We start from the raw sequence: 26,458 nt of genomic DNA, 5'->3' as shown, positions 1-26,458 counted from the left end.
GACAAGGATTAGTACCAGAACTCCAGCAGGGAATCTCTGTTCCTTTCACAGAGTGAGGGGAACACTCTGAAACAATAATAATAATTTTAAAAGTTTCTCCCCTGATTTATTAGGGAAGGGAAAATATGTATTAGCAAAAGAAAAAAAAGATGTTGTTTGCAAATATTTTTCCATTTTGAAGGGTGTCTTTATTTTAGCCTAAGATTTTTTGTTTGGGGGGGGGCTTTTGCGGGGGCAGGGGTTTGCTGTAGAAAGCTTTTAAATTTTATATAGAACCATTTTAATAGAGTCAAATCGCTGCACACAACTTTGACGTTCATATCCTTATTTTTTCCTTAGTGGAGTGTATTTGAGGGATTCTAGTCTAATCTCAGGGTCTTCAGTTCACTTTGAATTAGCTTTTGGTGTGAGATACAATTCCAGTTTCATTTTTTCATGCATGACTATAACACACCAGCACCATTTCTTATTTCTTGAAGTTATTTTCCTTACTCCACTTTATTCTCCTAGCTCCTTTTTCATAGATTAACTGTTGATGAAAACTGAGAGTTTATCTCAGGACTCTTTAATTAACTCTGTTCCATTGGTCTGAAAGTCTTTATTTCAGTATCACAGTTTTGATTACTATAGCATTAGTATAATTTCAAGTCAGGAAATACAATATCTCTTTTTTACTCAAAGTTGCTTTTACTTTGATTCAGGGAGTTTTACGATTCCACGCAAATTTTACTAAGAGTTACTGAGAGTTCGAACGTAGAGAAGGGATCATTAAGTCAGTAATGGTTGGAGGGATCGGTCGGGATGGGAGATGTGTGCTGAAAGTAGATAGATAAAGGACCAAACATGATGGCTTCTTAGTATCTGTATTGCAAACCATAATGCCCAAAAGTAGAGCGTATGAGGGAAATTGTCTGCCATAGAGGCAGGGAGGGGGGCGGGGTAGGAGGGGGTACTGGGACATTGGTGGTGGAAAATGTGCACTGGTGGAGGGATGGGTGTTTGATCATTGTATGACTGAAACTCAAACATGAAAGCTTTAAGTGTGTTGCTCATGGTGATTCAATAATAAAAAAAAAAGAAGCCACAGAAAACTCTAGTGAAAGAATACTGGTAAAATTTTATTGATAATGTTCCTCTATGTTGATATATTTGGTAATATTAGTAAAATTTTATATTTTAATATAAAAAAGAATGTCATTGAAACTTTCATGCAGATTGCATTGAATATAATGCTTTGGATTAGAATGGTCATTTTGATGGAGTTAGTTCTTCCGCTGAATGAACATGACCATTTCCCCATTCCCTGGTGTCTTGTTCTGTTTCTTTCAATAGTGAATATGCGTCTTTCACATCCTGCCTTACTGATTCCTATGTATTTGGTGTCTTGACACTATTTTATTTATTTATTTATTTATTTATTTTTGATTCTTTTATTGATTCACCATGTGGAAAGTTACAAAGCTTTCAGGTTAAAGTCTCAGTTATACAATGCTCAAACACCCATTCCTTCACCAGGGCACATATTCCACCACCAAGAATCACGATATACCTCCCCCTTCCCCCCACCTCCCCAGCCCCCCACCCCGCATGTGTAACTGGTAAATTTCACTTTACTTTCAGTTTACTTTTGACACTATTTTAAATGGGGTAGTTTTCTATATTTTATTATATTTGCATATAGAAATGCAACAAATTTTGTGTCATATAGAAATGCAACAGATTTTGTGTATGTGTGTGTATGTGTGTGAGTCTATTGGTTTTACAGCCTGCTACTTTGCTGTATTAGCTGATTGTTTCTAAGTTTTTTAGCGGAAATGTTAGGAATTTCTTTGTCAGCTGCAAATGGTGATAGCTCAGGTTTTTGTTTTTTTGTTTTTTGTTTTTTCCATGCTTGCTTGCTCTTTTTTGTGATTTGAATGTCTTTGACTTGAGTTTCTTGCCTGATTGCTAAGCGAGGACTTCCAAAACTGTGTGAGTAATAGTAAAGATAATGGACATTCTTGCCTTGTGCCTTATCTTAGAGGAAAGGCTTCAGGTTTTTGTCACTGAGTATGACATAGGCTGTGGACTTACATCAGATTAAGGGCTCAGAGCCAAGATACGGAAATCACTCACAAAGCTAAGATACATAAAACTCTCTCTCTCTCTTTCTTCCTCTCTCTCTCTCTCTCTTTCTCTCTCTCTCACACACACACACACAAAAAAAATAACCCTAATAATCTAATCAAGTAGGGAAAAGGAAATTGAATAGACACTTCTGTAAAGAGACATGCAGATGACAAATAGGTATATGAAAAAGTGCTTTTTCCACCTATTTTCAGAGAAATTGCAAATCAAAAGAACAGTGAGATATATTATACCAGTGAGAATGGCATATATTAAAATGATGGGGTGTGGGGTGGAAATGGAATTGGCAGAGATGGAGTTAAAAAAAAAAAAAGGACCCTCATTCATATTGATGGGAATGTCATCTGGTTCCAGCCCCCATGGAAAACATTGGAGATTTCTCTGAAAAGTAAGAATAGAACTCCTGTATGAGCTCGTGATCCCACTTCTTGGCATCTACCCCCAGAACACAATGACATTGATTTGAAAAGACATGCACACCTGTGTTCATAGCAACACTCAGTGCAATAGCCGGAATATGGAAATGGCTCAAATGCCCAAAGATGGATGGATGGTAAAGAAGTTGTGTTAAGTATGCACAATCAAATGCTGTGCGACTGTAATAGAGATGAAACCTTGCATTTCCACATGCATGGGGCTGGAGGCATCATGTTAAGCAAAGTTAAGCAAAGAGAAAGACAGACAGGTGATCTCTCTCATCTGGGGAACAGAGACAAAACAAGGAAATAGTGTCAAACAGTGGCAAACCCTTGACCTTGGATTATAAAACTGATTAACAAACAGTGGGGGAATGGAAAGGGACTTGATGGCATGGACTAGAAGTAACGTAAGGTGTTGGTGGCGCGTCTCAGCCTTCTGTGGTGGTGAAGTACAGCAACCTTGTAGATCAATACCATAAATATTAAACTGGTAGCCATCTTAGCTAAGTTATAAGAATTGTTTAATAATTTAGGGGTTATTCACATGTTGTGGAGAGATAATCTGGGATGCTGAAAAGATGAATAAATGTTTTAGAGATATTTTACGGTATTTTCATATAAAATAAGCTAGATTTCATACTTTAAATTTTATCTCAATTGAAATACATTAGTGACATCAGCAAAATATAAATTTATTAGGGATAAATTATTGCACTAGTGATATAATAAGCTGTTAATGAAAATTTGACCACATTTTGTCAATCAATATGTTCTTAAAGTTGCAAAGTTAAAGCAGTTTAAAAAGGTACAGGTTTCCACTTAAGTCATAACTTCTAAGATACTATCATGTATTGAGTATAGTTAATAGTACTATATTACATACTTGAAGTTGCCAGACAATAGAGCTTTTGTGTGTGATTCTCAAACTACACACAAAGATAATTACAAGTGATCATAGAGGAATAATTTATTGTACCATTTATTTTGCAGTATATTTGTGTATCTAAAATAAAATCCATTTAATATATTGAAATTAAGCATCAAAAAAATAATATTGTGGGGCTGGAGCAATAGCACAGTAGGTAAGGTGTTTGCCTTGCACGTGGCCAATCCGGGTTCGAATTCCAGCATCCCATATAGTCCCCCGAGCACCACCAGGAGTAACTCCTGAGTGCTGAGTCAAGAGTAACCCCAGTGCATCTCTGGATGTGACCCAAAAGGCAAAAAATAACAATAATAATGGTGACTGAATATTATAATTGCAACACCTAAAAGAAAATTAGAGTGAGCATTCTCAATTCATTCCTCTGCAGAATTTTGAGTTTACCATTGAGTGGGGAAACTTTACACTTTCCAGATGATTAGATTCAGTACTATTAACTACAGTGATGCTTCCATATGTGGTTTAACTGGAAGTTCATTAGGAATATTAATTTGGGAAATCATCTAATGAATTTTTAGGAGGGCAGTTTTGGGGCCACACCTGGCTGTGCTGAGGGCTTGCTCCTGGCTCTGTGCAAGGACCACCACTGGCGGTGCTGGGTGACATATACGGATTCAAACTGAGGTTGGCCACATGCAGTGTAAGCACCCCTATACGATCTCTCCAGCCCCTAATAAATGTTGTACCTAAATGTTGTTTTTTCTTTAATTTGGTAGAATCTTAAGAAAATTCAAGAAATGGAAAAGAGCGATGAACCTAACACGGAGCTGGAGGATCTGAAAAATGCTGACTGGGTAAGATAGTTGGCCCTTTTCTCTGTTCTGTTTAGCACTGAAAAACAAAAAAACCTCACATCCACGCCAGCACTGGGGGAAAAGGGATGCTCTTTCACTGTTGGTGGGAATGTCGGCTGGTCCAGCCTTTCTGGAAAACAATATGGACAGTCCTTCTAAAACTAGAAATGGGGCTTCCGTATGACGCTGTAACACCACTTCTGGGAATATATCCTGAGGATACAAAAAAGCACAGTAGAAATGACATATATATTCATTGCAGCATTGTTCACAGTAGCCAAAATCTAGAAACAACCCAAGTGCCCTAAAACAGATGACTGGTTAAAGAAACTCTGGTACATCTACACAGTGGAATACTATGCAGCTGTAAGGAGAGATCAAGTCATGAAATTTGCTTATAAATGGATAAACATGGAGAGTATCATGCTAAGTGAAATGAGTCAGAAAGAGAGGGACAGACATAGAAGACTGCACTCATTTGTGGAGTATAGAATAACATCACATGAGGCTGATGCCCAAGGACAGTAGATACAAGGGCCAGGAGAATTGCCCCAAAGCTGGAAGACTGCTTCATGAGCGGAGGGGAGAAGGCAGATGGAATAGAGAAGGGATCACTAAGAAAATGATGGCAGGAGGAACCAATTGGGATGGGAGATGCATGCCAAAAGTAGATAATGGACCAAACATGATGACTTCTCAGTGTCTGTGTTGCAAGCCACAATGCCCAAAAGTAGAGAGAGAGTATGGGGAATATTGTCTGCCATGGAGGCAGGGGGAGGGTGGGAAAGGGGGGGTATACCTGGGATATTGGTGGTGGGGAATGTGCACTGGTGGAGGGATTGATCATTGTGAGAATGTAACCCAAACATGAAAGCTTGTAACTATCTCACAGTGATTCAATAAAATAAAATAGAATAAAATAAAATAAACTTTGTTTTGGTAGCTGGAGTTTGAACCCAGGGTCTTATCCAGGGGAGGTATGTTCACTCCCACTATGCTAAATCCCTAGCTTTAGTATGTTGGGGTATTTTTCGATCTTAGTTATCATATTAATTTGAAAGTTAAGATTTAACATTTGAGGAAGTATCTGTTTTCCTGTTTGGGAAAAAAATGATGTTATGAGAATCTCCTCAATATCTCTGGATTTTTATTGTTTTAAAATACTTTTCTGATTGTAGTAATACCTTAACATATTATTGTGCATAAGTCCAACTTCAACCTCTGTTTCAAAGTAATGAGGAAACTAGTGTATGATACTCATTCATCCAGTGAACAGTTAATAGATTGGGCACACAGGCTTCAGAATGAATAAGGCAGGTTCCCCACTCTCATGAAAGGGAAGACGGATTTCTAGAGCGGATGATTATAAAGAATTCACTTTATTGGGACTGGAGCAGCAGTCTATCGGGTAGGGAGCTTGCCTTGCATATAGCTAATCTGGTCCCTGGCACCCCATAGGGTCCCCCACACCTGCCAGGAGTGATTCCTGAGAACTACCAGTGTGACCCAATTTTTTTTTTAATAATTCACTTCTGTCTACTCATTCTCTGTCATGGTACTAGAATCAAGTGATACTAAGATTCACATATGATTTTTACTGAAGTTAGGTCAGATGATGGTCTTGGGAATAAGACAGTGAGTCATGAAGTGTTAGTTTGAGGTTTATCCACGTATCTGTAGGGAGACAGATTAGGGGATTCTTACTTTGCAGGTTATGGTTACTGGATAAATAATGGCATCATTAAATGAGGACGTAATAATAGATGCAGATTTGGGGGATATGAACAAGTTGGTATTGATTATGTTAGGTTTGAATTATATGCCATACTCTTTCTAGCAGCTTTATTAAGGTATAATTGATATACAAGTAATTAAAATTGCAGTTTGAAGGTGAGAGAAATAGAGCACGCAATCGAGTGAATGCTTAGCAAGTAGGGAGCCTGCGTCAGTTCATTTTAAAATGGGCAGAAGATCTAAATGGACATGTCTCCAAATAACTTGTACATGTGGCTAGCAGACATGTGTAAAAATGCTCATCATTTCAGGGAAATGTACAAAAATTTATGAGGTGTTGTTTACACCGGTGAGTAGCTGCTACCCAAAAGCCAAGATACAGCAAGTGTTGGGAAAAATGTGGGGCAGTAGGAACCCTTGTATGCTGTTGGGAAGAGTTGAAATTGATGCAGCCATTCAGGAAACAGTATCCTGACTCCTCAAAAAAAAAATATCTGGACATTCACCCAAAGAATATGAGAATAAGTATTAATTGTGAATTTGTATGAATTACTAATTAGCAGTTGAGTTATAAGAACCCCCATGATAACTGCAGCACTTCTTGCAATAGTCACATTTTGAACTTATCATAAATATCCACCAAAAATAAGATTTGGTAGAGAAAATGCATATATATATTTTTTCTTCTTTTCTTCTATTACTTGATTTTGTACATGTTGATGAGTTTAACCATGTCCCACATTTCTATAAGGATTTCTATGATTTTTAGAGAGCATAAGCTCTTATCAATCTACCAAGTCTGGTTTATTGTTTTTTTTTGTTTTGTTTTGAGCAACCTCATTGATGTTCAGGGGTTACTCCTGGCTCTGCAGGCAGAATCACTCTTGGCGGTGCTTGGGGGACCATATGGGATACCAGGGATCAAACCCGGGTTGTCTGTGTGCAAGGCAAGCACCTTACCCACTGTACTGTCTCTCCAGCCCATCACCAAAATCTTTTTGGTTTATTTTAGGAAAAGTCAAACAGGGAGAACAAAGCAAAAAGCATAATCTTTCTAAATAGGCTTGGGAGGGAACAAACCTGAGTTAGAATTTAAAGATAATGTCACCATAAACTTATAGCCTATCCCATCTTTGATGATGATAAAAATAATAATAATAATAATAATAATAATGTGAGAGTAACAGCTAATGGCTGCTAAAGTGTTTCCAGGACACTCCAGCAATTGGGACTTTGATAACACAGGCTACATTTATTTCTGCAGTTCACATAGAGAATATAACTCACTGTGGAAATTTTGAGTCTACATTCAAATAGTCACATACTGAAGCACTGTAGCACTGTCGTCCCGTTGTTCATCGATTTGCTCGAGCGGGCACCAGTAACATCTCCATTGTGAGACTTGTTACTGTTTTTGACATATCGAATACGCCACGGGGAGCTCGCCAGTCTCTGCTGTGTGGGCAGGATACTCTCGGTAGCTGTCTGAGAGGGACGGAGGAATCGAACCCGGGTCAGTCGCATGCAAGGCAAATGCCCTACCCACTGTGCTACACAATATGTTTTTAGATTAATTTTATCTCTTTTGTTGTTGTTGTTCTTGTTGTTTTGGCCACCCAGGCAGTGTTCAGCAGTTACTTCTGCCTCCGCACTCAGAAATTACTCCTGGCAGGCTAGAGGGACCATGTGGGATACCAGGGATCAAGCCTGGGCTGACCACACACCCCACCGTGGTAGGGATTGAACACTCTACCCACTGTACTAGCACTCTGGCCCCAAGGAATGTATAAGTATGTGCCATTGGTGTAGAAGAGCTTAAAGGTTTATAACTTTGGAGTGTACAGTGTTACCACCTCATGCCCAGCACTAAAGTGCCTACATTCCTTCATCACAGCCCCCATGTCCCTCCCAACCCTGTACCCTCCCCCCATTTCATAACCTTGTTTTGTCACTAGAGTGTAAAGGTTTATTTTCACTGGACATTGTTTCATTTCCTTGATTTGTTTCCTTGTGCACGACATGCAGTGAGATCATCCAGGATTTGTCTTTCTTTTGATTTATTTCACTTAGCTTAATTGCAGAGAAGGGCAGATTTCACCTTTTATTATAGCTACATGTACATTATTTATACTTTTAAAGTTATGATTCTTTAGTTCTTTGTACATTATAATGCCTACTTTTAATTTTTGTCAATTAAATATACTGTTAGATTGCTGTCATACACAAAAAAATGCCTGTATTATTTTACAAGTATTACTGCCATTTTAGAATAACATTAATTATCTAGGTACTATGTATATGACATAACTCTGTTAATATTGTTCTAGGTGCATTTCATCTTGAGCAATAAAACATTTATTTTTGTAAACATTGAATTATATAGCTCTAGTTATATGTAACACATATAACTTCAATATATATAACTTTAGTTATAAGTTAGCAAATGGCTAATAAAAATTTGAACTAAAAATGTTTTGCCTTTAGGCAACCTTATTTAAAAACCAGTGTGATACCTAAACTACAATTAAGTAAATAAATAAAACAATATGATCACTGACAAGAGAGTATATTAACTTCACTTTAAATCTTTCTAGGTCACTATCATTATTCTCATAAGACCATTAAAATTAAGTACCTAAAACAGTACAGTGAAGTGAAAAATAGAATGAGGGAGAGGATTAGAATATCTTAAATGGCAAACTCTAGTAATCTAAGAATCTCTAATAGAAAAATGGAATAGATAACAAAGCCTGTGTGACTACACACAGTGATTGTTGTATGGTGTTTTTTATAATTATTGTGAATTTAACTTCTGAAAGGTAATCTGTAATTTCTTCTTGCTGTTTCTTTGGGCCACACCCAGCTGAGCTCAGGGCTTTCTCCTGGCTCTGTGCTCCGGGGTCACTCCTGGTGGGACTCAGTGGACCATATGTGGTGCCAGGGATTGACCCAAGTGCGCCATGTGTAAGACCTCACCCTTTGCGCCCCTAAAGCTTTGCCTAAACAGTAATAAAGAGCTGACTATATGTGAAAAAGCAGTTTAGATCTCTGCCACCCCTTACATGAGAGATTCAAAGAAACGTAGTAAAAGAAACAATGTGTGAGCAAAGGCGTCATGGAATATTGGTGGAGGGAAGTGAGCACTTGGTGCTGAGTATGATGTTAGGACCACGTATGCACAAAAAGGTGTAATTAGCAGTATTGTATCATAGTGTGTGAATAATACGGTAAAGAAAAATTATGGGTTTTTTTAATAAATTATAATAAAATTTTATTAAGTGAATAATAATCCCCTAATATATGTGTCCTCAGAATTCAAAGTTTTATGTATCAGGGTTTCTGAGGGCCAAGAAAAGACATTATTTGGTTTTTGTTTTTTAAGACTTTGTGTTTTAAAAGATCGGGTGGGGGGCTGGAGCAATAGCACAGCGGGTAGGGCATTTGCCTTGCACGAGGCCGACCCATGTTCTAATCCCAGCATCCCATATGGTCCTCTGAGCACCGCCAGAGCCAGGAGTAACCCCTGTGCATTGCCAGGTATGACACAAAAAGAAAAAAAAAAGATCAGGTGGTTTTTGCTGTTGTCTTGCTTTGGTTTCTGGACCACACCCAGCTGTGCTCAGGCCTTCCTTACTCTTGGCTATGTGCTCAGGGATCCCTCCTGGTAGTGCTAGTGCTGGGATGGGACTGGGTCAGTCTTACTCTCTGTTTTAAGTTTTTTTTTGGGGGGGGTCACACCTGGCAATACTCAGGGGTTATTTCCTGGGTTTGCACTCAAGAATTACTCCTGGCGGTGCTCAGGGGACCATATGGGGTGCTGGGAATCGAACCCGGGTTGGCCACATACAAGGCAAACGCCCTACCCGCTGCGCTATTGCTCCAGCCCCAATATGTTCTGTATTATTATAAATGTCTCTGTATGTATGTATAACATTCTCAGAACTGTTTCTCTTTTCTGGCTGAGCCAAGGATGTAAGCCCCAGCGCTGCAAGACAGGACCCTCTAGTGCCAGCCACAGTCCTGCCTTCATTCTCAGAACTCTTAGAGGGCACGCAAGGCAACTGGCTTTTATTTGTAATAAGAAAATTTTTGTGCAAAGATGGTAATAATAAAAATTGTCATTTGGGGACTTGGAACGACAATACAGCAAGTAGGGTGCTTGCCTCCCATACAGCCAACCCTTGTTCAGTCCCCCGCATACCATCTGTTCCCCTGGGCACTGCCAGGATGGCTCGAGTTCAGAGCCAGGAGTGACACCTGAACATCAGTGAGTGTGACCCAAAAACCCACTCCAAAATTGCCATTTCGGGCATTTTCTAAATATAAAAAAATGTTTAGCAGCTCTGACATTCTGAAATTATAGAGTGATATTTTCTCTTACTGATGAGAAAGCAAAGGTTCAGAGAGTGAGACAGCTTCCTCATTGATAAGTGGTATGCAGAGGATTCGTTGTATCAACAGTGTAATCACAACAGAGTGACAGTAGCATATTGAAACAGCTTTGACTTAGTTTTTATCTCAGCTATGGTGGCTATACTTCAGTTATATGACTCCCTTCTCCTGGGGAATCATGACAGTGGGCATTATGCCAGTCTAGGCCTGATATTCTCATGACCATACAAGAGTCATATATGACCAGTTCATTGTCTGTTTGCTTTTGAAACTTTTGGTCAAGTTGTATCCACTGCTGTCTTAGTGGCAAGCAAATTGTATAGCCCAACTCAGCCTCAGGGTGTGGGGTGTGGAGGCTTCCTCTGAAACGAGCAAGGCCACCTCATAGAGTGTCCGTATTAATAGGAGGCCTGGAGTGCTGGGGCCCTTCGTGCTGCCTGCTGCAGGGGTGAGTTCAGATTTGCCTCTGCAGGGGTGAGTTCAAATTTGCCTCTGCTCTTAGTGTTTGTAGATTCCCTCTTTTTTTCCCCCCCTTTTTGGGTCACACCCGGCGATTCGCAGGGGTTACTCCTGGCTCTGCACTCAGGAATTACTCCTAGTGGTGCTCGGGGGACCTTATGGGATGCTGGGAATCAAACCTGGGTTGGCCGCGTGCAAGGCAAACACCCTACCTGCTGTGCTATCGCTCCCTCTTTTTAATGCCACAAAATCTGCTGGACTAGAGCTGAGAACACCAGGATGGAGGGATGGTGTACTGGAGGTGACACGGGGACATTGATGGGGGTTCCTTGAACTCGAAGACCATAAATGCCAACATCATTATAAGCACATTACATTAACTAAAAATTTAAAAATAAATTCAAGTAAATCTAATTCGTGGGGGCTTGAACTCACGTTAGTCAGGCAGGCATGTTAAGCCCTCGTAGTCATTTCATTTTCAGGGATCCCATAAATGTCTTCTTTTTTTTTTTTTTTTTGCTTTTTGGGTCACATCCGGCGATGTTCAGGGGTTACTCCTGGCTCTGCACTCAGGAATTACTCCTGGCGGTTCTCAGGGGACCATATGGGATGCTGGGAATCAAACCCGGGTCAGCCGCGTGCAAGGCAAACGCCCTACCCACTGTGCTATTGCTCCAGCCCCCCAAAATTTATTTGTTTATTTATTTTTAATTGTTTTGTTTTTTGGGTCATACCTGGTGATGCTCAGGGGACCATATGGGATGCTGGGAACCGAACCCGGGCCAGCCACATGCAAGGCAAACACCCTACCCACTGTGCTATTGCTCCAGTCCCTAAATGTCTAATTTTTTATATAACTTTGGTTTATTCGTTTTTGTGATTCATATTTTTTTTTTTACTTTATGACTAGCTGTGTAGACAACACTAGTAAATTTACTCATTGGTGTCACTCCACTCTGTCTTCTTTTAGGCTCGATTTTGGGTACAGGTGATGAGAGATTTGAGGAATGGAGTAAAACTTAAAAAGGTTCAAGAGCGACAGTACAACCCTTTGCCCATTGAATATCAGCTCACGCCTTATGAGATGCTGATGGATGACATACGGTCCAAAAGATACACTTTGAGAAAAGTGATGGTAAGTAATGAAACTATTAACGAATTCAAATGGTGATTCTGCACTAATTTTTTTGTTGTTGAAAATGTTCTTAATATTTAAAAGTGATTCATTTTCATTAAGTAATACATGGTAATTGCAGAAAACTTGAAGACAAAACAAGCTCAAGGATAATTTATAAATGTTTAATTTGACAAGCCAGAGATATATATGTTGCTTACATGCTGTTGTATAGTCTTCTCTCTCTACATTTAAATTGGCTTAAAGTGGATTGCTTTATTTTGTCATGAGTTATATTTACTTAATATTATAAAAAATTTCCCATGTTATTGTATATTCAGTGTTACAATCTCAAAATTACTTAAAAAACAGAACTATACTAGTGTTTATTAAATGATTTATGAAGTATTTTTATGGTTCCATTTACACACTGTCATCCCGTTGCTCATCGATTTGTTCGAGCGGGCACCAGTAACGTCTCTCATTGAGAGACTTATTGTTACTGTTTTTGGCATATCCATTCCATTTTACTTTTTTTTTCTTTTCTTTTTTTTTTTTTTTTTTGCTTTTTGGGTCACACCCGGCGATGCACAGGGGTTGCTCCTGGCTCTGCACTCAGGAATTACCCCTGGCGGTGCTCAGGGGACCATATGGGATGCTGGGAATCGAACCCGGGAAATCGGCCGCGTGCAAGGCAAACGCCCTACCCGCTGTGCTATTGCTCCAGCCCCGATTCCATTTTACTTTTATAAAAATTTCGTTTCCATGAAATTGTAAAACTATTCAGGATTGGGGTCAGGCATACAGTGGATCAATACCAGTCCCTCCCTCAGTGTTCACTTCCCCCCACCAGTGCAGCCCACCCACATCCTTTAGGGTCCTTCCCTCCGCTAGGTCTACTGAATCAGGTAGAGATAAATGGTTTTTTCAATTGTATTGAATCATGTGAGATAGTTGCAAAGTTGTTCATGATTGAGTTTCAGTCATAGTGTTCTAATACTCATGTCTTCATCGATACATTTTTTCATTTATCTTTATATATAAATTTGGGGCCACCCCCAGTAGTGGACAGGGCTACTCTTGCCTCTGTGCTCAGGGGTCACTGTTGACGGTGTTTGGAGAGTATGTGTAGTGCCAGGGATCAAACTGGGTTCAGCTGAATGCTAAGACAAGGCCTTTCCCCTTATACTGTCTCCCATGATTTTTTATTTACCATGATGTTTTACTTACTACAATAAAGCCTAGAATTAGTTTGGCTTTGATTTTTTATTGTTGTTTTGGGGTCATATCTGCCCATGCTCTAGGTGCTCGTGGAGATCTTATGTAGTGCTGGAAATTTGAACGAGGTCAGCCACATGCAAGGTCAAACCTTAAGCCCTGTGCTATTTTTCCAGCCCTTGCATTAGGTCCTTAGGAGACCTGACACCTGTCTTGGAAATGCTGACCTGACTCTGAGCATCTCCCACCTTCACTTTATTTATTTATTTATTTTTTGGTTTTTGGGTCACACCCGGCGATGCACAGGGGTTACTCCTGGCTCTTCACTCAGGAATACCCCTGGCGGTGCTCAGGGGACCATCTGGGATGCTGGGATTAGAACCCGGGTCGGCCGCATGCAAGGCAAACGCCCTCCCCACTGTGCTATCGCTCCAGCCCCCCACCTTCACTTTAGATGCCTCGAGTCCAGCTGAGCTGCTGCCGTCTCTCTCTTACAGGGGCCTTTTAGCGGCCTCCTGCTTTCACTCTTGCCCTCCAGCAGCCTGTTTTCCCCCACCCAGAGTCAAACCTCTTTTTAAAAGTTTATCTTTTTTTTTCCTTTGGGGGGGCCACACCCAGCGATGCACAGGGTTTTTTCCTGGCACTGCACTCAGGAATTACTCCTGGCAGTGCTCAGAGGACCATATGGGATGCTGGGAATCGAACCCAGGTCGGCTGCATGCAAGGCAAATTCCCTACCCGCTGTGCTACCACTCCAGTCCCCTAAAAGTTTATCTTTTTAAAAGATGATATCATTGCCCTATGTAGAACTTTCCACTGTTCTCCTGCTCATCGATTTTGTTCGAGCGGGCACCAGTAACGTCTCTCATTGTGAGACTTGTTGTTACTGTTTTTGGCATACCCAATATGCCACGGGTAGCTTGCCAGGCTCTGCCGTGGGGGCCCGATACTCTCCATAGCTTGCTGGCTCTCCGAGAGGGGCAGAGGAATCGAACACGGGTCTGCCGCGTGAAAGGCGAACGCCCTACCGCTGTGCTATGGCTCCAGCCCGCTGTTCTCCTGCACACTCAGAATATACCCCGTTCCCTCTCCTGGGCCAGCAGCCCCCCAGGTCTGGTCCGAGTTACCTCTCAGGTCACCCTGTCCAGTTGTTTTCTCCTCGGCCACCAGGTACTTGCTGCCGCTCTCTGAAAGGTGCTTCCTGTGCTCCTGCAACTGAGCCCTGTGCGTTTCCTGTCCCTCCAATCTTTCTTGCCACTGAGTTACATACTTTGCCTTGTTTTTTTAACCCTCAAGTCTGTGCTCTGATATTATCCCATTAGAAAAATCCTTTCTCTTTCATGCGTGTCTCAGTGGCTCAGATTGCTGTCCATGTTCAGGTTTACTGTCTGTGTAGCGTGTAGATACAGGAATTTAGTTCTCACCGTTACAACTCCCTGGGACTAGAAAATATGCCCAGCGTGCAGTCAAATGCTGACTATTGTGTTCAGTTAAGAATTTCAGAATAAATGAAACATACACATTTTAAAGTATTCATAAGTTATTTTATGCAAAAAATTCTTATGCAGCACATGGCTTGAGTTTAATTTTTATTTGTTTGGGGTACCATACCTGGAGGTGCTAGGGGTTCTCCCAGTGTGGTGCTCAAGTAATGCTCAAGTTGCTGCGTAATGTTAAATCACTTGTTCTTTTTATCATGGTGTAGTATTTAATAGCATGATAGATAACTGTGTTTACACAGTTAAAGGCCATGTGGGCTGATTTTAGTTGGAAAGTGTTAAATGAACATTTCTATGTAGGTTTGTATAGGCCTACATTTTCATTCTTCTTTAAGGATTTTCATAGTGTATTTGTTGAATTGTACTGTAACTTTGTATTTCTTTTGTTTCCTTTTGGTGCTGGGGATCTCACTTATGAGGTTTGTGCTCCATCCCTGAGCGATACCCCCATCCCTAGTATCTGTTTAGTTTCATATAAAAAACTGCCAAGCAGTTTTCCAGAGTAACTATATTCATTTTGAAAATACTTTACTTTACTTATCATAACTTTTTTAATCAGTGTTTTGTGCCTAGTACGGGTGGCATAAAAATGAATACATGGTCATATTTTCACAATCAAATAGAAAGACATAGTGGGTGAAAAAGTGGCGCTGAGATATAGAAGGAGCAGCCAATATTTCTGCACATGACTAAGGAAGGCGTCTATGAGAAGTTACTCTGGGGATGCAATGTAGAGTAAGATTGGGCCAGATGGTCTTTAAGGGACATCAGCTCTTCAAATGGTCATTAAGTCAAGCAAATGGAAATGATAGAATATTGGGAAAATGTCCAAAAGGCAAGCATGTAGTTGCTGAAGGACGACTGAACTATTTTCACTGAAACTCCATGGCTGAGTAAGGTGCATTGGTCCTGTGTCTGGCAGCATTTTGCTCATTTTCCTTTGACGGAGGTGATTCTGCTCCTTTCCTGCCATCAGTGCTCAGCGGGAGTCTAATTAATTGGTCACAGGCTATCGCTTGCATGGTTGTACAAACAGAGGTCAGCTTATAGGGTAGCATACAAATCAAATGCCATAAAACATTTCAGGGATATCACACCTCAAGGTGTAGATAAAAAATACTTATAGGTATTAACAAAATATGCATTTTGTGATCTGTGATCTCTTATGTAGATAAAGAGATGCTTCCACTAAGTCTTCAGTGACTAACGTGTTTATGTCATCCAACAAGCATTTTGCAAACTATTCCCATTTGGTATAATAGATCAATAATATACACATTGATAATTTTAATATATTTGTTAATTCTTTTTTCTTTTTGGGTCACACCCGGCAATGCACAGGGGTAACTCCTGGCTCTGTACTCAGGAACTACCCCTGGCGGTGCTCAGAGGACCATATGGGATGCTGGGAATCGAACCAGGTCGGCCGATTGCAAGGCAAACTCCCTACCCGCTGTGCTATTGCTCCAGCCCCCTATATTTGCTAAATTTCTAGAAGGATTATACTAACTTATGTAAGAGGATTCTTGCTTCCAATTCTAGTAATGTTCTCTTTTTTTAAATGTCTACTTAGAGGGGCTGGAGCAATAGCACAGCGGGTAGGGCATTTGCCTTACACATACAGTCAACACAGGTTCAATTCCCAGCATCCCATATGGTCCCCCGAGCACCGCCAGGAGTAATTCCTAAGTGCATGAGCCAGGAATAACCCCTGTGCATCGCCGGGTGTGACCCCAAAAAAAAAAAAGTGTCTACTTAGACCTTTTCTTTTTTTTTTCTACTCACTTGAGTACTCAACATTAATCATGCATGATTTTCCTTCTTATCTGAAGGAATTATCCAAAAATTGTTATCTTATTAAAATAAGCACAGGTCAGTGATGTCATAGGGTTAACATGTATATATTGGGACATCACCATGGTATTTCCATGTGGTATGCATGTGTGACAAAAAGTTCTTGGTTCTTTTGTATAATAAGCAAAAATATGAAGATTACATACAAGTTCCACAGTAACGAAGCAAGCAAGTCTATTAAAATACAGGACACTTCAAAAGAGTAGAGTAGGTTGAAATTGAGAATTATAGGTAACCCTGCTCTGCCTAAACAGCTGTGGTTTTATATATAACTTTAGGACAGACTAGACAATCATATCATTTGCGGGTGGGGTATTAGGTGGGACTTAGGTGATTGACAGGCATGGGTTATAGAACCAAATTGCTTATGCACTTGAGATTACCCATCCTGTAATGCAGAAAAGTCCATAGGGGAGGGGGAGGCAGAATTGCAATAATTACCATATTATAATAAGTGATTGATGAAGCAGGTAAACTGAGGACACAAGTTGGGTCTATTCATGCTTCAGGGTCTAAGAGACAGTGTTCACCTTAGTCATTCGTTCTCATCAGAGTTTTTCCTGCCCCAGCTCCAGTCCTTAGTGGGCCCTAAACACATCCCCAACTCCTCCACCATGTCTCACACTCTTTTACTTTTCCTTCTCACTGGCGCTAAAATCAATAACTAACTCCTCTAACACTGTTACTAAATAGATTATTGGCTGAGGGAGAGGAGCATTGAGGTCCTCGAGGGAGAGATGCGGGTACACCAGTGATGGGTGTGGTGTTGGAATTATGTGCACAAGAAACCATTGTTAATGGTGTTCTAAACCACAGAATCTTTTTTTCTGCTGCTCCACGAGCTCGACCCAGGAGGCAACTGAACTACTTTGGTCACGAGCAGCTCCCCAAAAATGCCTCCAGACTGTGTGATCGGAGCCACTGGCCCATGCGCCGCCAGCGGGGCAGGGTTTTTCTCTCCAGGCTTCTCCATCATATGAGCACCACAAAAGGGAAGTAAAAGCTTGCAGTGATGCAATTACTGGAAGAATTTTCCCTGGACTTCATGTAAAAATCCAAAACCGCACAGCCGCAACAGCAGCCGCGCGACCTAATATCTCTTAATTGTCAGCAATGTGAAACAGTTCCTTTTTAGCAGGTCTGACTGTGGGGGGAAACTCCAAACAATAATACTGAGTTTTTTGTTGAAATATTGAAGGTAATCAAAGTAGCAGCCATTTCTCTAGACTGTGAACTAAGCCAAAGCCCCACGCTGGCCGAGGTGAGGAAATATCCTCCTTTCTCGGTTCTTTTCCCTTTTCTGGGAGAAACGCGGTGTGGCGTCCACCATATTATAAGGTCTATTAAGCAGGCATGAACTTAGAGGCGCAGGAATGGGAGGGGGAAAAAAATTATGTACTTGGAACAGCAGGATGCTTGGGCAGTCTCGGGCCGATACCAGCGCATGCTCCGCCGAGATTCAACCCAGGTAGCCACACTTCTGTGCGACCACGATGCTGCTGATCAACCAGAATCCGGAGCCCAACTAGACTACTTTTGGTTCTAGAAACTACTTGCAGCCATGTCTCTAGACTGAACTAAGCCATAGCCCCACGCCGGCCGAGGACAGGAACTATCCTTTTTTCTCATCAGGCGGTGTGGAGTCAGCCATAATATGAGGAGTATTCATTAAGCAGGCATGAACTTGGTGGTGCGGGAAGGAGGGGGAAAAAATTCTATGTACTTGAAACAGCGGGACTTCATATCTCTGAAGTCTCAGCAATGGAAAACTAATTATCAAATGCTTCATTGGCAGTAGGGCTGTGTTTCTTGGGAAAAAACTCCAACAATAGTGAATTTTTTGTGTTGAAATGTGGAATGTAACCAAGGTAAAGCGAAAATGAAGTGAAATTTATCAACTAAGCAGGTGGGTATGGGGGGTGGGGGGGTGGGGGTTGGGAGGTAGACTGGGGTCTTTGGTGGTAGAATATGGGCATGGGTGAAGGGATGGATGTTTGAGTATTGTATAACTGAGACATAAGCCTGAGAACTTTGTAACTTTCCACATGGTGATTCAATAAAATAAAATTAAAAAAAAATAAACCACAGAACTCAGGGCTGGAGCAATAGTACAGTGAGTAGGGCATCTGCCTTGCATACGGCTGACTAGGTTCAATCCCCGCCATTCACTGAGTACTGCCAGCAGTAATCCCTGAGTGCAGAGCCAGGAGCAACCCCTGAGATTGCTGAGTGTGACCCAAAAAAGAAAAAAAAAACACAGAATCTCAATTTAAAAATAAATTATTAATATTTATGTATTAATTTATCACTAATGCTTTATGCTTATCATAGTTGATACAGTTGATTAATGTTATTTTTTTTTCCTTTTGGGTCACACCCGACGATGCACAGGGGTTAACTCCTGGCTCATGCACTCAGGAATTAACTCCTGGTGATGCTCAGGGGACCATATGGGATGCTGGGAATCGAACCCAGGTTGGCTTCGTGCAAGGCAAATGCCCTACCCACTATGCTATCACTCCAGACCCAATGTTATTTTATTTTATCAGAGAAATGTTATTTTATCAGAGAAAAATCATTAAATACTAGTCAAACTTGTTTGATACTAAGAATTATACTTAGAAAGATTGTCAGTAGATGCTCATCTAACAGGTGTAGACTAGGATCTAGGTTATAAAAGCACTCTACAATTCCTAATACACAGCCCATCCCAGAAAATATCCTAAGGAAGGCTTTAAAATGATATAAAATAGAAATAGTTGTATGGGAGAGTAACAAAAACTCTGCATCCAAGTTGGAAAGATTATATTTGCCCCTCAACCTCCTCCCCACCAATCACATGATAAAGGGAGGGAAAGCTTAGGAGTGTTTCCCCCCCTTTTTTATTTTCGAAATAAGGTAAAATTCACATAAAGCTCTTCATTTTCATATAAATCATTTGATGACATTTAGTATTGTCACAAGGTTATACAAACTTCTATCTGCGGTTCTTGACTAGAAGAAAATCCTGTATGCATGAAACTGTCACTTCCATTATTCCCTGTCCTTGGTCCCTGGCAACCACTAGTGGCTATTTCCATGATTCTGCTTACTGAAGACATTTCAGATCTTGAATCATATAGTGTACAATCCTTTATGTCTAGCTTTTTTGAAAAAATATTTTTTTATTTATGTCTAGCTTCTTCACTGTCACTGTCACTGTCATCCCATTGCTTATCGATTTGTTCAAGCGGGCACCAGTAACGTCTCTCATTGAGAGACTTGTTGTTACTGTTTTTGGCATATCCAGTATGCCACGGGTAGCTTGCCAGTCTCTGCGGCGTGGGCTCGATACTCTCGGTAGCTTGCCGGGCTCTCAGAGAGGGGCAGAGGAATCAAACACGGGTCGGCCGCATGAAAGGCCCAGCTGCTGTGCTATCGCTCCAGCCCTTTCTTTTACTTAGCATAATATTTAGGTTTGTCCCATGGTAGCATATAAGCAGTACTTGATTCCTTTTTATGGTGAAATAATATGCCAGTGCGTGCTTATACCATATTTTGCTCATCCATTCGTCACTTGGTGAGCATTTGGATTCTTTCCACCATTTTACCATTATGAGTACTGATGCTGTGAACAATCATGCATACATTTTTATTTAAATACCTGCTTTTGAGTCTTTACAGTGTATAAGTGGAGCTATAATAACTGAAACCTATGATGAATTGGTGTTTAATTTCCTGAGGCGCCCCAAACCACCTGCTTCCCACCAGCAGTGGGTGGCAGTTTCCGTAGTCCCAAATCCATGCCATCACTTGCTGGCGTCATTTTTTGTTTTTAAACTATCCAACCCTCGGTATAACTACCCTAGCAAGAGCAAGATGGAATTTTATTGTGGCTTTGATTTGCATCTCCATGATGACAAGTGATGTTAGGTATATTTTCATGTGCTTGTGAGCTATGATATATCTTCTTTGAGGAAATGTTGAGTCAGAATCTATGCCCAATCTTTTTTTTTATTATGTTGCTTGTTTAAGTTGTAAAAGTTACTTATGTATTCTGGATACTAGATCCTTGACAGATTACTGATTTGCAGGTGTTCTTGCTTCCTGCACTTGATAATATTTCCTTTGATGTACAAAAGGTCTTCATTCTGCTGAAGTTCAGTTTACTTCTTTCTGTTGTTTGTCCTTCGGGCATCACATCACAGTTAAACATTGCTGATTAGCCTCTTTGTAAAATAAAGCTTAAATAAATTAGGGCCTTGGAAAATCTATTTTCCACATAAATGCTCTGTCTAGTGGGTGTGGAAAGGAAAATTATTAGATTCGAGGCACTGCATATACCATGACCTCATTGACCTGTGAATAAGGAAATTTCAGTCGGTGGCAGGAGAAGAGGCCCAGAGATTATGAAAATTGTGACCTCAGCCATCACGTGTGAGCCATATAACCTGGAAGAATCAGAAAAGGTGGCTTGGAGAAATAGTAGAGCGGTTCAGCACTTATCTTGCACACACCGACCTGGGTTGACTCCCATCACCTTAAAGTGTCTCCTGAGCACCACCAGGAGGAAGCCCTGAGCACTTCCAGGTGTTGCCCACAACACTGCTTTTTTTAAAGAGTTTGAAAATAAAAAATTGGGGACCCATCACAAATGTTGGGAACTCATGGTTCAAATGAAGAATCTAAGCCATAAGTATATTTCCTTCTGTTCACAAAATTGAAAATTGTCAGTAAAATTCCAATTTTTTACATCTTTAAAAATGGCACATTGGAACCATATTTCTCTGTGCATGAATTGGCTAGTGTTGAAGAGAAGTTTTTTTTTGTTGTTGTTTTTTGTTTTTTTTTTGCTTTTTTGGGTCACACCCAAAAAAGGGTGTTATCCTGGCTCTGCACTCAGGAATTACTCCTGGCAGTGCTCAGGGGGCCATATGGGATGCTGGGAATCGAATCCGTGTTGGCTGTGCATGCAAGTCAAATGCCCTACCCGCTGTGCTATCGCTCCAGCCCCTTGAACAGAAGTTTCTTTTACTAGAAGTACATACTCCACGATTAACTGTAGATACAGTTTCTGGTGCCAGTTTTTTTCTATTTTATGACAAGTGATCTTAGGTACATTTTATATATGTATAAAAGACACTATCATAGCAGAGTTGGATTACTCCTGAAGTATAAACATGATTTTAGAGCCAAAGAAAATTAAGAGTCTTAACAAGTAATTAACCGCTTTAACAGAATTAAGGAGAAAGAGCTTTATTGTCTTAATAGATACAGAAAAAGCATTTGATCAGGGTCAGCCGAAGAGGGAGGTTTGCAGCACGCCTGACCGAGTGGTTAAGCCAAGCCTCAGCTTAAAACACTCTAATCAGATGGTAACGTTTAAAATGTGTTTGTGTTTGAAGACTGTAAGTTAATCAGTGGGCACACAGCACAGTGAACAGCATCTGCTCAGGAAAATATGTTAAGTCTCATGCAGCTTTCCAGGCAGAGCCTCCCGGGGCCTGTTCTCCCAACTCATTTCCACAAGCTTCAGACCTTGGAAGGTCCCCAAACCAGCCAGGCCAGAACGGTAGCACTGTAGCACTGTCGTCCTGTTGCTCATTGATTTGCTCGAGCGGGCACCAGTAACGTCTCCATGGTGAGACTTGTTGTTACTGTTTTTGGCATATTGAATACACCACGGGTAGCTTGCCAGGCTCTGCCGTGTGGGCTGGATACTCTTGGTAGCTTCCCGGGATTTCTGAGAGGGATGGAGGAATCGAACCTGGGTCGGCCACCTGCAAAGCAAATGCCCTGCCCGCTGTGCTATTGCTTAGTTGTTGAAATCCACACCCAGGACTGTTGTTGAAAGCAGTGGAGAGTGTGAGGGAGTGCCAAGGAGATTAACAGCTACCTCAGGACTGTATGGAACAGCAAAACTATAGATCAGCCAGGAATTTAACAGGAAAACCCAGGGGTCAGGTGACCTTTCTGCCCGTAACAAATCATTATGAACAACTTTGAAACCACAGTGTTTATGTAAGGGGAAATTTTAAAAATTAGTTTTTTAAAAAAGGGACCAAAAAGTGGGTGAAGCTCTTGCCTTGCATGCAGCTCACCTGGGCCTCATCCCCGACACCCCTGAATCCACCAGGAGCCCCCGAGCCCCATTCGTGAGCACAGAGTCAGGACCTGAGAACAGCTGGGTGTGGCCCAGAAAACGAAACAAAGTTATTTTAAAGAGAATAATAAAGAAAAAAGATCAAATGTAAATTCTGGTGCTAAGTATTGAATAAAAAATTTTTAAAGTATTGAAATTTTAAAAAATTTTAAAAAGAAAAGCAGCAGATTTCAACTGGCAGAAGATTCAGACTTTATAGATCAAAAGGGATTCTTTAATATGGATAACAGGGTAGGGGAGAATTTCAAAGGTCTTTGAGATGCTGCCAGTATAATCCTAGCAGGAGAAGGGGGAGAGACAAAGTAGGTAGATACAGAACATATGAAAAAAATATGCCAAAGACATCCTGATACTAATTTTTTTTAATAACAAAAAGGGGCTGGAAAGATAGTACAGACAACAAGGCCCTTGCTTTACATATAGCCAACCCCAGTTTAATCCCATGAACCACATATGGTTCCCCAGTTAAACACTTCTTAACTAGGACAGATGTACCCTTGAGCACCAGAAGACTTATGCAAGAATAAGCCAATTAAAATTTTTTGCAATAACCACAGTGTATAAATAGTTCGATTCCCATCAACAGTAAAATGAGTAGATAATGAGTAAATCGAAGAAATAATAGCACAGAAATTAACCCTCTTGCATGTTGCAATGGAATGGAATCTCACAGATATAATGGTGTACAACAGAAGTCAAACGTACAAAAAATAAAAACTATATGTTTCTGCTTATATAATTAAAAATTAATTCTATTCCTATTTTTTATTTGTGTAGGAATAGCCCTTCACCACTCTTCGTTAGTACTGTAACATTATCAAACTTTTATTTGCAGGCCTAATTGTGATCTCACTTGGGAGGGGAAGGAAGAAAGTGGCAGCCACAGAGGCAGGCCAGGGGTGGGGGTGGGTGGGAGAAAACTCGGGACGTTGGCGTTGGGAAATGTACACTGGTGAAGGGATGGGTGTTGGAACATTATATAACTGAAACCCAATCATGAACAGTCTTGCAACTGTGTATCTCATTGTGATTGAATAAAATAATTTTTTTGGGGTTTTTTTGTATTTTTTTTTTTTTTTTTGCTTTTTGGGTCACACCCAGCGACGCTCAGGGGTTACTCCTGGCTTTGCACTCAGGAATTACTCCTGGCAGTGCTTGGGGGACCATATGGGATGCCGGGGATCGAACCCGGGTCAGCCGCGTGCAAGGCAAACGCCCTACCCGCTGTGCTATCTCTCCGGCCCCTAAAATAATTTTTTTAATTGTGATCTCACTTAGTTTTTTTATCTTTTTATGAGTGAAGTGGAATAGGATTTCAGTGTTTTGGGCACTGTGTGTGGTTCTCAAGATGACTTACTCTGGAAATAGAATTTGTTTACATCTCAGCTCTGTGATTTTGGACATGCTATTACTTTGTGCCTTAGCTTTCTAGCTTTGGACAGGGATAATACAAACTACCCCATAGGGTGGCTGTGTGAAACAGATAGAATAATATTTTTTTAATTCTAAGTCAAAAGGTTCATATATTGTATTTTTTTATTAATGGGAACCTAATTTTTGTGCTATTTTGCTTTTTAGTTTTTGTCTTATTGATTTGTAACTATTCTTTTATTTATTTACTTACTTATTTATGCATTTAATTAAATCATCATGAAATAGACCATTACAAAGCTGTTCATGATTGGGTTTCATGCAGTGTTCTGACCCCCATCCCTCCACCAGTGTACATGTCCCATCGCCAGTGTCCCAGTTTCCCAACCTCTACCCCCAGCCTGCCTCTGTTGCAGTCTCTCCTCTCCCCTCCTCTCCCTTCCTCTCCCCTCTTCTCCTCTCCTCCCCTCCTCTCCTCTCCTCCTGTCTCTCTCTCTCTCTCTCTCTCTCTCTCTCTCTCTCTGTTTCTCTCTCTCCCCCTCTCCTTTTCTGCATTATAGTTTGCAATACAGGTACTAAGTGGTCTTGTTTGTTCAGGGAGTTCAGTGTTTTTATTGGCAAGGTACAGCTGGAGTAGCCCTTTTAACTGCATGGCAGCTTTGAGGTGTGGATGTAACCGCCCAGGCTCCTGGAAGTACAGGGAGGTGGGTGGAGGTCGCCCATCCTGACTCTGAGAAGACTTGGAGATTTCAGTCACAAAACTTGCATACCCCAAATTTCAGCAGATTAATACCTCAGTGAGGTCTGCCCAGAGACGGTGGAGTCTGGCCCAGGGCATGCTGGCAGTCTTGGTTTGTGGGAGCAAGCAGCTGCTGGGGGCTCTGTTTGGGTGGGCACTGGGCTAACCACCCCCTTCCAGTGTACCTCAGATTATTCAGCCATGCACGGGTCTGAGCTTTACTGTGGCTTTTGATCTGAGATTTACTGTGTCCCTTTGATCTCTTTAGGAGTCTCTGGAACAGGGATGATAAGTGAGCTTGTGCAGTGTGGCTGGAGGTGGTTCGTGGGCGTGAGTCCCTAGACCCAAGTTTTTGCTGTTAATTTCTTGGAAAACTTGGCCCTGAGTTGTTGGGAGGCCAGCCTGAGGCACAGCAGCGGCTCTGGGCATCGGGAAGCCAGAGGAAGCCGTCTGGCTGCTGATGCTTTCAACCCTGGGACCAGGTTCGCCCTCTGGGCCTCAGTGGTGCTGGCAGCAGCGGCCATCACTGGTACAGGACCGGGGCCAGGGCAGCTACTGCAGCTCCGGGTGGGCCACCACCACCAGTCCAGAACCTGACCAGGGGGTACTCAGCCCCCTCTTTGGGTCTGGTTTCCAGCCAGTGGGCTCTCAAGGAGATCTTCCTCCACAGTGTGCTGCAGGCGGCGCAGGCAGTGGCAAGGGCTGATAGGGGAAGGGGTGGCCTCGAGTTGCTGGTGCCTCCTGAGATGCAGGGGCTGGAGCAGTAGCACAGTGGGTAGGGCTTTTGCCTTGCACGCGGCCGACCCAGGTTCAATTCCCAGCATCCCATATGGTCCCCTGAGCACCGCCAGGAGTAATTCCTGAGTGCAGATCCAGGAGTAACCCCTGTGCATTGCTGGGTGTGACCCAAAAAGGGGGGAAAAAAAAAAGACAAAGGGGCTTCTCCCGCCAGCCCCATGGGTGGGAGCCCAGGCTGTCCCCTCTGCTTCTGCGGTGGTGCCAGGCTGCACCCAGTGTGCCAGTTCTTCCTGCACAAATGTGGCCGCAGCCCAGAGCACCAAGAGCTGTGGTAGCCTGTCAGCTGTGGAGCCGCCGGCATCTTCATGGGCCCCTCTCTGGCCGGAGCTCCTCGGGCCCAGGTTTGGTCTCGCTGAGAGGCTCTCTCTGAGCTAGAGCAAATACTTAAAGAGCACTCCCATTCGTGCCTGCAGAAATGTTATGACCCTACCAGCCAGCTTTTCAGAGCTCTGACGGCTGCCACCACCAGCTTCGGACCTGTGTATCTGTTCTTCATGTCGGTTTTTATGAACGTTGTATGTGTATTTTTGTTTTAATTAAAGTGAATTATTTTGGAATTTGATAAGGCAAAGTAAGTACCTAAGAAGAGGTTAATATTTAAAATATATAAGGTTCTCCTATAGCTCAATCGCAAAAAAGAAAAAAAATTGAGAACCCAACCTAAAAATGGAGAAATGACCTAAATAAACATTTTCCCAAAGTAGGCATACAAATGATCAATAGGTATATGAAGAGGTGCTCAACATTACAGACCATCAGGGAAATGCAAATCAAAATCACAAGAGCCAAGGACAGCAGATACGGTGTTTGTCTTGCACATGGCTAGCCTGGCTTCGGTACCTAGCACCCTATATG

At 41.6% G+C, this 26,458-nt stretch overlaps 1 protein-coding gene across 7 annotated transcripts in view; it reads left to right on the top strand.

Moving 5' to 3' along the window:
• Positions 1-26,458, top strand: part of SPIRE1 (spire type actin nucleation factor 1) — a 189,411-nt gene that overhangs the window by 119,817 nt on the left and 43,136 nt on the right. For all 7 annotated transcript variants that reach the window (XM_055124958.1, XM_055124960.1, XM_055124959.1 and 4 more), the window contains exons 5-6: positions 4,206-4,283; positions 11,839-12,003. In XM_055124958.1, coding sequence (XP_054980933.1) covers positions 4,206-4,283; positions 11,839-12,003 — 243 coding nt within the window. The remainder of the gene's footprint in view (positions 1-4,205; positions 4,284-11,838; positions 12,004-26,458) is intronic.

The sequence above is a fragment of the Sorex araneus genome, chromosome 2, assembly GCF_027595985.1.
Source record: "Sorex araneus isolate mSorAra2 chromosome 2, mSorAra2.pri, whole genome shotgun sequence".
In the NCBI taxonomy this organism is placed as follows: Eukaryota; Metazoa; Chordata; class Mammalia; order Eulipotyphla; family Soricidae; genus Sorex; species Sorex araneus.
Note: the sequence above shows the minus strand (reverse complement) of the source record. Positions and strands in the feature narration are given on the sequence as shown.